General features: G+C 35.4%; 1 protein-coding gene across 1 annotated transcript; it reads right to left on the bottom strand.

The window, feature by feature from the left end:
• Positions 1-441: 441 nt before the first annotated feature.
• LOC121231581 (rust resistance kinase Lr10-like) lies at positions 442-3,089 on the bottom strand. The gene is made up of 2 exons (XM_041116513.1): positions 2,525-3,089; positions 442-593 (listed from the first exon to the last, which is right to left on the bottom strand). The coding sequence occupies exons 1-2, from the start codon at positions 3,087-3,089 to the stop codon at positions 442-444; spliced, it is 717 nt and encodes a 238-aa protein (XP_040972447.1).
• Positions 3,090-13,727: the final 10,638 nt, after the last annotated feature.

Here is a 13,727-nt window from a genome sequence, read left to right as displayed (position 1 = left end):
TGGCCCATCTTTTTGCAGTAGGCACTGCACATTTGGCCTAAACCAGCAAATGGCCTCTTGATGACCATACATTTTACAATACCTGCAGGGTTGGTCCCTTCTTCTTGGAGCATTTGTTTTAGCATTGTCTCTCCAAGTCTTTTTGCCTTTGTAGGCAGAACTGCTCGAGCCAGATTTGGTTTTGGCTTGAAAGGCACCTTCTTGGTGCTCCTCCAGTCTACTAGCCCTTCTTTGCTCTTGTGCATAGAGAGCATTGATCAGTTCTGTCAAAGAGATGCTGGTCAGGTCCCTTGAATCTTCGAGAGAAGAAATTTTAGCCTCATACCAGTCAGGTAAGGTAGAGATCACCTTCTCTACTATCCTTGCTTCACTAAACTTCTCTCCAAGTAGCCTTATGCTATTTACCACAACCATAATCCTATTTGAATACTGCTTGACAGTTTATTCCTCCTTCATTTTCAAATTCTCAAAGTCCCTTCTCAAGTTCAATAGCTGTTGTTGCCTTGTTCTCTCTGTCCCTTTAAACTCCTCTTTCAATCTGTCCGAAGCCTGATTTGGTGTTTCACATGTCATAATCCTAGTGAAGATGACATCTGACACACAATTCTAGATGCAGGAGATGGCCTTGTGCCTCTTAGTCCATTCATCAGCATGCTGTCTGATCTGAGCCATTGTTAGGTTGGCTCTAAGTGGTACTGGTTCAACATCTGACTTGACCACCTCCTATAGGTCCAATGCCTGTAGGTAGGTCTTCATTTTGACCACCCATATGTGATAGCCTTCTCCATTGAAGACTGGTGGTGCAGCTGGTGAGAAGCCTGATGAAGCCATTGATTTTGAAGTTTGAAAAGAATTAGGTCCACCAAGATTAAAGCTCTAGATACCAATTGTGGGTGTTAAGAACAAGTGGAAGCAAGATTCAGCTGAAGCTTGAGCAGCAAGGCTCGAGACTTGCTGAAGAAACAACAAAGACTAAAGAACAAAAATGAACAAAAGTAAAGAAAGATGGAGAATATTTTGAATGAAAAATAATGATAATTTTCATTAAACTTGAAGTTGGCATAATGTCATTACATATACCAGACATAAGCTGGTCAAAATGAACAAATTTTTACCTAAACATTTACCTACCATCACTAAACAACATTGAAACTTGTTAAACATTTCTTGTACACTTTGGCAAGCTGATTTATCAGCTCAATACTACCTAATTACATCAAATTCATAAAAAACAAGTTGAAAATAAACTAAATTACATAAATGCAACTTAGAGTAACGAAATAAACTAAAATGGAACAGTTTCTTTAGCTACATATGCTTGGCTCGGGCTGAATGGCCTGTCTTTGGTTGGTTCTTGTGTCACATGCTGGCCAACTTCAACTCAATCTTATCTATCTTGCTGAAGGAGCTGTGGACAATCAGTTGTTCTCTACCAAAAAAAATTAACATTGTTCTTGATGTCTTTCATTACCTTCTATGGTGTCAACAGGTGTTGTTAGCCCTCAAAACTCATAAAATTCATGAACTTATTGATGATTTAACAATTCCACCACCTGAATAGATTAACCAAATGTTGTTGGAGTGTCGAAAGTCAATCCTGATTTTGAGCAGCAAGACAACACTCTTGCCTCTTGGTTGCTTTCCATTGTAAATCAAAGTATTCTTCCTTATTTGATTGGACATGATTCTACTGTTTAGATTAGGCAATTTAGCCTTGAGTTCTTTTGGTTTTCTATGAGTAATTTGTGAAAATAGAAAGCATGCCATTAAAACTTATTGATTTTAACATCTACCATTTTACAATTATTGCAATTTTAATTTTAAAAAGTATAAAGGTTAAAATAACCAAATTAAAGTATAAAAATTAATATAAAGACAAAAAATCAAATTTAAACAATAAATTTTGTAAAATATTTCTTTAAACAAAATAAGGAGACGTAATTTCCAACCGACTATAATAAGCCACTAAGTCTATGTAAGTCAATTCTTCTTAAGGAAAAAAAAAGAGACAATGGAGTCTCTAGTTTTGACATGGTAAGTAAAATTGTAAGGGAGATGATTATGGAGAATGGATATCATAAGCTAACAATTGTTTGGTATATTATACATCAATTATTCTACCCTAGTAAATCAAAGCATATCTTATATTGAGTAGTCAAATTCAACTATGTGAAGAAGACTAAGTGCTTTAACTAATCACTATAACATATTTTCTCTCCTCTCTGTTTAGTTTTACCTTATTTCCTATCTATTTCAAGCCTCCTTTTGCATCAATTCATTAGACACTTATGTTGTGAAGGAGCTCAAGAATCCTACAAAGTATCACTTCAGTATTATTTATTTAAAAACCAAATCAACATTTATTTTCAAATATATATTTATGTACAAATACAATACATATACTGAGATACTAATATCTATGAAAGGAAAAAATTATATGATGCTACAAAGGTAAGATAATGAAAGGAAATGTTTCCAATATTAAACAACATGATTAAAACTAATTATAGTAACAACGACTTACTTTCCTCATCATTAAAGTTCTCATAGTTATGAACCTCCGTTGATGTTTCAAGAGGAAGTTGATGAAATGGTTTTGGAGGCATCTCAAGGAGTTCAACATTAGATTCAAGCATTTTCAACACTTTATTCATTGAAGGACGATCAGAAGGCAATAATTGTATACACCAAAAGGATGTTATTATCATCTTCCTTATCATTACTTTTTCATCATCAGAAATATCTCCCAGCTCCATGTCCTCTCCTTGATCTAACCGGTCATAAATCCAAGATGGAAAATATATTTGGCTAGTGCGGTCGGCAAATGCATTCAAATTCTTTCTCCTTCCTACCATTTCTAGCACCAACATTCCAAAACTATAAACATCAGCTTTGAATGAAATGCCTCCAAGATTTTTGTAAACCAATTCAGGAGCAATATACCCTATTGTTCCTCGTGCTGCAGTGAGAGAGACAATGTTATCATCTACTGAGTACAACTTAGCAAGACCAAAATCTGAAACTTTTGGGTTAAAGTTCTCGTCCAGAAGAATATTGTGTGGCTTGATATCAAAATGTAAAATTTGCATGTCATGTAATGCCCCCACGCCCGAGACCATCACCGGAGTCGAGCTTGAGGGGTTACCGAACATAATTTATCAATTTAAGAACTTCAAATCATTTGTTTCTACATTCACAGCTTTCTAGCTACTCGCGTCAAAATTACAAGAAAAATCATATCTCGAGTTACAAAACTCGAAATCAAGATCCGTAAATTTTCCCTGAATCTAGACTCATATATCTATTTACTAATTTTTTTCTAGAATTTTTTTATTGGGCAAATTAGTACAATTTATTAATTAAAGTATCCCCTATTTCAGGGTTTGACTGCTCTGACCTCTGTGCATTTCGAATCAGATATATCTCTATAAAAAATTTCGATGACTATGAGATTTGTTTCTATTAAAACTAGACTCAATAAGGAATCTTTACATAAAAATAAAAACTTCTAATTATTTTGGTAAAATTTATTATGAATTTTTAAAGTCAGAACAGGGGATCCAGAAATAACTCTGGCCCTGTTTCGTAAAAGTTTAAATATCTCATAAAATATAATTTATATTCCTGTTTTGTTCAATCCATATGAAAATAGACTCATTAAGCTTCAATTTCATAACTTACTCATCATTTAGTTCTATTCATACTATTTTTAGTGATTTTTCAAATTCATGCCATTGCTGCAACAATATTCTGTTTTAAGGCAAGTTTCATCTTTCCATGAATTTTTATAAACTAGATAACCTGTTAAACTTCAATGATATCAAACATGATCTAAATTAGCCATCACCATGACTTATCAATATCAAACATTTTCTCAACCAAACATGGCCATATCATAAAATTATTTACACAAAATAGGTATATTGCTATACATGCCATACTTAAGTAGTTGTACAAGCCATTTACCAAGATAAAAGTCCTTTGGATAGTATGATCGAACTTTCGACCTGTCCCGATTCCTGAGCCAGCTTGTTCAAAACTACAGTGAATGAAAATGAAGGAGTAAGCATAAATGCTTAGTAAGTTCATATGTAAATAACAAGTAACATAACAATACAAATATACCAAACAACTTTAGCATGGTACCACTAAAACATATATCACATCTTTAAACATCATTCATCATCTTACCACCTTATCGTTGTTGTATCTATTTTCAACCCGAGGGTTAAGAACATACCTGTCCAAAGTGTCCATTTCACAGCACTTACCCAAAACGTCACTTATATCTTAAGTGCTCTTCCATTAAACTAGAAATTTCACCTGTTGAACACATCGGAATATAACTCGGATACATGGATAATTTGCACATAAGTGTCACATATGTAATCAAGAAATCCTGTAACCTGCCCCTAAGTGAACTCGGACTCAACTCAACGAGCTCGGGCGTTCGCATCCATAAATGAACTCAGACTCAACTCAACGAGTTCGGATGCCTAGTTACATCTCACGAACTCGGACTCAACTCAACGAGTTCGGACATTTGCATCCATAAGTGAACTCGGAGTCAACTCAACGAGTTCGGATGCTCAACCATCCTAGTGACATGTCACTTGTATCCTAATCTATTCCTAAGGTTCAAACGGGCTTTTTCCCTCGATCTCACATTTGCCGTCTTCCATGGAATATCGGAACCGATACTCGGTAGCAATTCATATTTATCAAGTAGTAAACATAATTTGCATATTACTCAACATTAACCACAAAGCATAATATTTCACGATTAAAAATCAGCATATCATATAATTAACATTAATAACTTAAAAATAACATTTATGCTACATTATTTACACATGAACTTACCTTGGTACCAAAATATAAAGATTTTGCAATTTAGTCCACAATCTTTTCTTTTCCTCGATCACGACTTGAATCTCGTTTTTCTTGATCTATAATACCAAATTAATCTTATTTAATACATACATTCATAAAAACAACATTTAATACGAACTTTAAGAAAATTACACTTTTGCCCCTAAACTTTTGCATAATTACACTTTTGCCCCTAGGCTCGGGAATTAAACTTTATTCCTTATTCTTATGTTTTATAACATGCTGATCACTTTTCCCTTCTATGGCAACATCAAATTCTCTCTCTAACATATACTTGTGACTATTAGGTATTTTTGCCGATTAAGCCCTTTTACTCGTTTTCACTAAAAACCGAGTAGCACAAGTTGTCTAACATAATTTAAAACCCCATATTCTATCATAAAACATCAAAATACATAAATTTCACCTATGGGTATTTTTCCAAATATAAACCCTAGGTTGAATTATTGCTAGCATAAGCTTAATCGAGCTTCCGGGATTCCAAAAACGTAAAGAACATTAAAAACGGGGCTTGGAATCACTTAATATGGAGCTTGGAAGCTTGAAACAAACCCTAGCTATGGATAACCCTTGAAATTTCGGCCTAATGAAGAAGATGGACAAAAATTGGCTTTTAATTTTGTTTTTAATTCATTTTAATAACTAAATGACCAAAATACCCTTACTACTAAACTTTCCAAAAATTCCTTCCATGTCCTAATTTTGTCCATGAACTTAAAATTGGTCAAATTGCTATTTAGGACCTCCTCATTAATATTCCAAAACAATTTCATACTAAAAACTTCTAGAATGCAAGTTTTGCAACTTATTCGATTTAGTCCCTACTTTCAATTTAAGCACTTTAGGCATAGAATTTCATCACGAAATTTTCACACAATCATGCAATCATATCATAAACATCAAAATCATTGTAAAATAATTATTTCTATCTCAGATTTGTGGTCACGAAACCACTATTCCGATTAAGCCCTAATTCAGTATATTACAACTCTCCCCCCCTTTTAAGGATTTTCGTCCTCGAAAATCTTACCGGTAAACAGGTGTGGGTATTGGTTTCTCATAGTTTCTTCAGGTTCCCATGTAGTCTCTTCTACCCCATGCTTTTGCCACAACACTTTCACAAGTGCAACACTTTTATTTCTTAATTGTTTGACTTCTCGAGCTAAAATCTTAATCGGTTCTTCTTCATAAGTCATATCTGGTCGCAGTTCAATTTCTGTCGGTGAAATTATATGTGAGGGATCCGAACGATACCGACGTAACATAGATACGTGAAACACATCATGAATCTTCTCTAATTCGGGTGGTAACGCTAGCCGATATGCTACCGGTCCAACTTTTTCAATTATTTCATACGGTCCAATAAAACGCGGACTTAACTTGCCCTTTCGTCCAAATCTAAGGACTTTCTTCCATGGAGACACTTTCAAAAATACCTTATCACCAACTTGAAACTCCATTTCCTTTCGTTTCAAATCCGCATAAGATTTCTGTCTATCTGAAGCAGCTTTCGAACAATCTCGAATCACTTTCACCTTTTCTTCGGTTTCTTTTATTAAATCAACTCCATAAATCTGATTTTCCTTGAGTTCAGTCCAATACAATGGCGTCCGACATTTACGACCATATAATGCTTCATAAGGTGCCATCTTCAAACTTGTCTGATAACTATTATTATAAGCAAATTCTACCAACGGTAAATACTTTTCCCAACTACCTTGAAATTCCAATACACAACATCTGAGCATGTCTTCAAGAATTTGAATTACTCTCTCTGATTGTCCATCAGTTTGTGGATGAAAGGCAGTGCTGAAATTTAACTTTGTACCTAATGCTTCTTGCAACTTTTGCCAAAACCGTGAGGCAAACCTCGGATCTCTATCCGAAATGATTGACAAAGGTATCCCATGAAGTCTAACAATCTCTCGGATATACAATTCAGCCAACTTATTAAGAGAATAATTTGTACGTACCGGAATAAAATGAGTCGATTTAGTCAGTCTGTCAACTATTGCCCAGATGGCATTTTTCTTCCCTGGAGTTGACGGCAACCCTGATATAAAATCCATAGTAATCCAATCCCATTTCCATTCAAGAACCATAATAGGCTGGAGTAATCTTGAAGGTACTTGGTGTTCAGCTTTCACTTGTTGGCAAATTAAGCACTTTGATACAAACTCGGAAATATCTCTTTTCATTCCACTTCACCAGTACATTTTCTTCAAGTCATTATACATCTTCATACTGCCCGGATGAACCGCTAAACAACCATTATGTGCTTCATGCAAAATCTTTTGAATCAACTCATCACTTTTCGGTAAACAAATCCAATTTTTAAACATCAAACAACCATCAGAACCTTCTGAAATCTGATCCCGTATCAGCTTCACACTGTTTTCTTTTGGCTAGCAAATCTTAATCATTTTTTTGAGCTTCAGAAATCTCTTGTAAAAACATCGGTCTTGCTCTTAACTCTACTAGAATCGAACCGTCATCTGAAATTTTCAACTGAGTGTTCATAACTCTCAAAGCAAACAACAACTTTCTGCTTAAAGCATCGGCAACCACATTCGCTTTTCCTGGATGATAATCGATAACAAGCTCGTAATCTTTCAATAACTCCAACCATCTTCGCTGTCTCAAATTCAAGTCTTTTTGTGACATCAAGTATTTAAGACTTTTGTGATCGGTATATACTCGGCACTTTTCACCATACAAATAATGTCGCCAAATCTTCAAAGCAAATACCACCACAGCCAATTCCAAATCGTGAATAGGATAATTCTTCTCAAGAGGTTTTAACTGTCTCGAAGCATAAGCCACCACTTTTCCTTCTTGCATGAGTACACACCCCAAACCATTTAGAGAAGCATCACTATACACCACAAATTCTTTACCTGATTCGGGTTGTATCAACACTGGTGCTTCAGTTAATAACTTTTTCAATTCTTCGAAACTCTGTTGACATTCTTCCGTCCATTCAAATTTAACATCCTTTCGGAGTAGTCTAGTCATAGGAGCAGCAATTATAGAAAATCCAATTACGAACCGCCGATAATACCCAGCTAGCCCCAAGAAACTTCTAACTTCAATTACGTTTTTCGGTGGTTTCCAATCAACAATGGCTGAAATTTTACTAGGATCAACCTGTATACCATCACCTGAAATAATATGACCCAAAAATCCAACTTCTCGGAGCCAAAATTCACTTTTACTAAACTTAGCCTACAGCTGCTTATCTCTCAAAGTTTGCAAAACTATCCCCAAATGCTTAGCATGCTCTGTCTCATCTTTTAAATAAATTAAAATATCATCTATAAACACCACAACAAATCTGTCCAAGTATGGCAGAAATATGCGATTCATTAAATCCATAAACACAGCAGGAGCATTTGTCAACCCGAATGGCATAACTAAAAATTCATAATGACCGTACCTTGTTCTAAAAGCAGTTTTAGGCACATCTGACTCTTTTACTCGCAGCTGATAATACCCAGATCTCAAGTCAATCTTTGAAAACCATGTCGCTCCTTTTAGCTGATCAAACAAATCATCAATTCTCAGAAACGGATACTTGTTTTTGATTGTCACCTTGTTTAACTGCCGATAATCAACACATAATCTCATAGAACCATCCTTCTTTTTCACAAATAACACGGGAACACCCCAAGTTGAAAAACTCGGTCTCACAAAGCCTTTATCAGTCAACTCTTGCAACTGCGACTTTAATTCTTTCAACTCTGTTGGTGCCATTCTATATGGAGCAATCGAGATCGGAGCTGTTCCCGGTATTAAATCAATACCAAATTCTACTTCCCTGACTGGAGGCAAACCCGGCAATTCTTCTGGAAATACGTCCGCAAATTCACACACAACCGGCACTGATTCAACTTTCTTTTTAACTTCTTTTGTATTAATTACATACGCCAAATAAGCTTCATAACCCTTTCTCAAATATCTCTGAGCTTACATCGAAGAAATCATACTAGATAATGCCTCTGATTTGTCTGGCTCAACCCGCAGAATTTCACCACTTTCACACTTTAATTCTATAACCTTTTCTTTGCAATTTATTATAGCATCATGCAATGTCAACCAATCCATACCCAAAATAACATCAAATTCATCAAACGGCAACAACATCAAGTCAGCCGGAAAGTAATGACCCCGAATCATTAAAGGGCATTTCTTGCTTACTTTATCAACTATCACGCATTTGCCTAACGGGTTCGACACTCTAATCATAAATTCTGTGTTCTCAACAGGTATATTCATACTAGACACCAGTTTAATGCATACGTATGAATGAGTAGAACCAGGATCAATCAAAGCAATAACATTAATATCATAAAGAGAAAATGTACCGGTAATCACATCGGGTGAGGAAGCATCTTCACGCGCTTTAATAGCATAAGTTCTAGCCGGAGCTCTTCCCTCAGATCTAACTGCTGCATCTCTGGCTACATTCTTACTGCTTGTTTCACTTCCAGCTTTTCTCGGATACCTTCCCCTCAAGTTTGCACCACTAGCTTTTACACTCTAAAATTTTTCTTTCTCAGCTCTCTCTGGGCAGTCTCTAATAAAATGATCCGGAGAACCACATCAAAAACATTCATTTGCTCTGCACAGACCAAAATGATTTCTACCACACCGCTGGCACTCGGGTTTAACAAATCTCGAGTTCCCTACACTGGCTGCAGAAGTATTCTGAGATTTAGGACCCACATTCTGCTTCTTAAAATTTCCATATGATTGCCCAGCTGAAACTTGGGAACGAGGATTCATATTTCTTAACTTTCCGGGTTGCTGTGAAGGTGCCTTACTCATTGGCCTTTTCTTCCAATTTCGTGTCTCAGCCTCTACCTTCCTCTTCTCTTTAAGTAGTTCTTCTGCCTTACAAGCTCGATCAACTAGGACTACCATTTCTTTCAGTTCAAGGATCCCGACAAATACTTTAATGTCTTCGTTGAGCCCGTCTTCAAATCGTCGGCACATCTTGGCTTCTGTAGGAACATATTCCCTGGCATACTTACTCAATCGAAGAAACTCTCTTTCATATTCTGAGACTGTCATATTACCTTGCTTCAGCTCAAGAAACTCTTTACATTTCTGATCAATAAATCTTTCACTAATATATTTCTTCTGAAACTCTTCTTGAAAGAATTCCCAGGTTACCCTCTCTTTTGGTACCACCAAAATCAAAGTCTTCCACCAATTATAGGCTCAATCTCTCAACAAAGATGTAGCACATTTCAAACATTCTTCAGGTGTACAAGATAATTCATCAAATACCCGGATAGAATTTTCAAGCCAGAACTCTGCTTTCTCTGCATCATCATCAATATTTGCTCTAAATTCTTCAGCCCCTTGTTTACGAATTCTATCAATGAGGGTTCTGTGAAATTTTATCATATCCACTCCTTGAGGCATTGGAGGCATAGGTTGAGGAATTGGGGAAGGTGGGGGAGGTCGTACATTTGGGTTCGTACGAACGAACTCAGTGTACCATGCACTCATCATTTGGAGAAAGGCTTCCCGATCCCTTTCTCCTCCTCCCTAACCAACAGTAGGAGGTGGGTTTTCAGTCGGCGCTGCCCCTTCAGCCGGAGCTGGCGTATTACTCTCTACTTCATCTGCCACAGCTGGATCGGGATCCATTTACTATATAAAAATCATTTAAAAAGGTCAGAAGTTGTTACACTATCACAATTCATACATATGGCATGTATAGCAAAATCCGTACATACAACACGTAGTCCGAGAACCGACTAAACCTGCTCTGATACCACTAAATGTAACTCCCCTACGCCCGAGACAATCACCGGAGTCGAGCTTGAGGGGTTACCGAACATAATTTATCAATTTAAGAACTTCAAATCATTTGTTTCTACATTCACAGCTTTCTAGCTACTCGCGTCACAGTTACAAGAAAAATCATATCTCGAGTTACGAAAATCAAAATCAAGATCCGTAAATTTTCCCTGAATCTAGACTCATATATCTATTTACTAATTTTTTTCTTTATTAGGCCAATTAGTACAGTTTATTAATTAAAGTATCCCCTATTTCAAGGTTCGACTGCTCTGACCTCTGTGTATTACGAATCAGATATATCTCTATACAAAATTTCAATGACTATGAGATTTGTTTCTATTAAAACTAGACTCAATAAGGAATCTTTAAATATAAATAACAACTTCTAGTTATTTTAGTAAAATTTATTATGAATTTTTAAAGTCAGAACAGGGGATCCAGAAATCACTCTGGCCCTGTTTCGCAAAAGTTTAAATATCTCATAAAATATAATTTATATTCCTGTTTTGTTCAATTCATATGAAAATAGACTCATTAAGCTTCAATTTCATAACTTACTCATCATTTAGTTCTATTTATACTATTTTAGTGATTTTTCAAATTCATGTCATTGCTGCAGCAATATTCTGTTTTAAGGCAAGTTTCATCTTTCCATGAATTTTTATGAACTAGATAACCTGTTAAACTTCCATGATATCAAACATGATCTAAATTAGCCATCACCATGACTTATCAATATCAAACATTTTCTCAACCAAACATGGCCATATCATAAAATTATTTACACAAAATAGGTATATTGCTATACATGCCATACTTAAGTAGTTGTACAAGCCATTTACCAAGATAAAAGTCCTTTGGATAGTGTGATCGAACTTTCGACCTGTCCCGATTCCTGAGCCGGCTTGTTCAAAACTACAGTGAATGAAAAGGAAGGAGTAAGCATAAATGCTTAGTAAGTTCATATGTAAATAACAAGTAACATAACAATACAAATATACCAAACAACTTTAGCATGGTACCACCAAAACATATATCACATCTTTAAACATCATTCATCATCTTACCACCTTATCGTTGTTGTATCTATTTTCAACCCGAGGGTTAAGAACATACCTGTCCAAAGTGTCTATTTCACAACACTTACCTAAAACGTCACTTATATCTTAAGTGCTCTTCCATTAAACTAGAAATTTCACCCGTTGAACACATCGGAATATAACTCGGATACATGGATAATTTGCACATAAGTGCCACATATGTAATCAAGAAATCATGTAACCCGCCCCTAAGTGAACTCGGACTCAACTCAACGAGCTCGGGCGTTCGCATCCATTAATGAACTCGGACTCAACTCAACGAGTTCGGATGCCTAGTTACATCTCACAAACTCGGACTCAACTCAACGAGTTCGTACATTTGCATCCATAAATGAACTCGGACTCAACTCAACGAGTTCGGATGCTCAACCATCCTAGTGACATGTCACTTGTATCCTAATCTATTCCTAAGGTTCAAACGGGCTTTTCCCTCGATCTCACATTTTCCGTCTTCCATGGAATATCGGAACCGATACTCGGTAGCAATTCATATTTATCAAGTAGTAAACATAATTTGCATATTACTCAACATTAACCACAGCATAATATTTCACAATTAAAAATCAGCATATCATATAATTAACATTAATAACTTAAAAATAACATTTATGCTACATTATTTACACATGAACTTACCTTGGTACCAAAATATAAAGATTTTGCAATTTAGTCCACAATCTTTTCTTTTCCTCGATCACGACTTAAATCTCGTTTTTCTTGATCTATAATACCAAATTAATCTTATTTAATACATACATTCATAAAAATAGCATTTAATACGAAATTTAAAAAAATTACACTTTTACCCCTAAACTTTTGCATAATTACACTTTTGCCCCTAGGCTCGGGAATTAAACTTTATTCCTTATAACATGCTGATCACTTTTTCTTCTATGACAACATCAAATTCTCTCTCTAACATATACTTGTGACTATTAGGTATTTTTACCGATTAAGCCCTTTTACTCGTTTTCACTAAAAACCGAGTAGCACAAGTTGTCTAACATAATTTAAAACCCCATATTCTATCATAAAACATCAAAATACACAAATTTCACCTATGGGTATTTTTCCAAATATAAACCCTAGGGTGAATTATTGCTAGCATAAGCTTAATCGAGCTTCCGGGATTCCAAAAGCGTAAAGAACATTAAAAACGGGGCTTGGAATCACTTACTATGGAGCTTGGAAGCTTGAAACAAACCCTAGCTATGGAGAACCCTTGAAATTTCGGCCTAATGAAGAAGATGGACAAAAATTGGCTTTTAATTTTGTTTTTAATTCATTTTAATAACTAAATGACCAAAATACCCTTACTACTAAACTTTCCAAAAATTCCTTCCATGTCCTAATTTTGTCCTTGAACTTAAAATTGGTCAAATTGCTATTTAAGACCTCCTCATTAATATTCCAAAACAATTTCATACTAAAAACTTCTAGAATGCAAGTTTTGCAACTTATTCGATTTAGTCCCTACTTTCAATTTAAGCACTTTAGGCATAGAATTTCATCACGAAATTTTCACACAATCATGCAATCATATCATAAACATCAAAATCATTGTAAAATAATTATTTCTATCTCGAATTTGTGGTCATGAAACCACTATTCCGATTAAGCCCTAATTCAGGATATTACATGTCACATCCTTGATTCTCGAGCAACCCCAAGCACAATATCAAATAGTTTTTTCCAACCTAAAGTGTTCCTTTTTTCTTCAGAAAATATGATTTTATCTAACGATCCATTTGACATGAAATCATACACAAGAGCTTGTTTTGATCCCTCCACACAAAATCCAATAAGTTTGGTCACATTAGCATGATGAATTCTTCCAATAGAAGCAAATTCATTTATGAAATCTTGGCCTTTACCCTTTGATGTGCACAACAATTTTATCGCCACATGATGCCCACTACG

This window comes from Gossypium hirsutum, chromosome A01, assembly GCF_007990345.1.
Source record: "Gossypium hirsutum isolate 1008001.06 chromosome A01, Gossypium_hirsutum_v2.1, whole genome shotgun sequence".
NCBI lineage: Eukaryota > Viridiplantae > Streptophyta > Magnoliopsida > Malvales > Malvaceae > Gossypium > Gossypium hirsutum.
This window is presented reverse-complemented; position numbering and strand designations above follow the sequence as displayed.

Coding starts and splice junctions, on each gene's coding strand:
- LOC121231581 (XM_041116513.1), bottom strand. CDS start 3,089: ATGCAAATTTTACATTTTGATATCAAGCCACACAATATTCTTCTGGAC. Junction 594..2,524: donor GAACTTTAATGATGAGGAAA/GTAAGTCGTTGT, acceptor ATTGTGTGTCAG/ATGTCATCTTCACTAGGATT.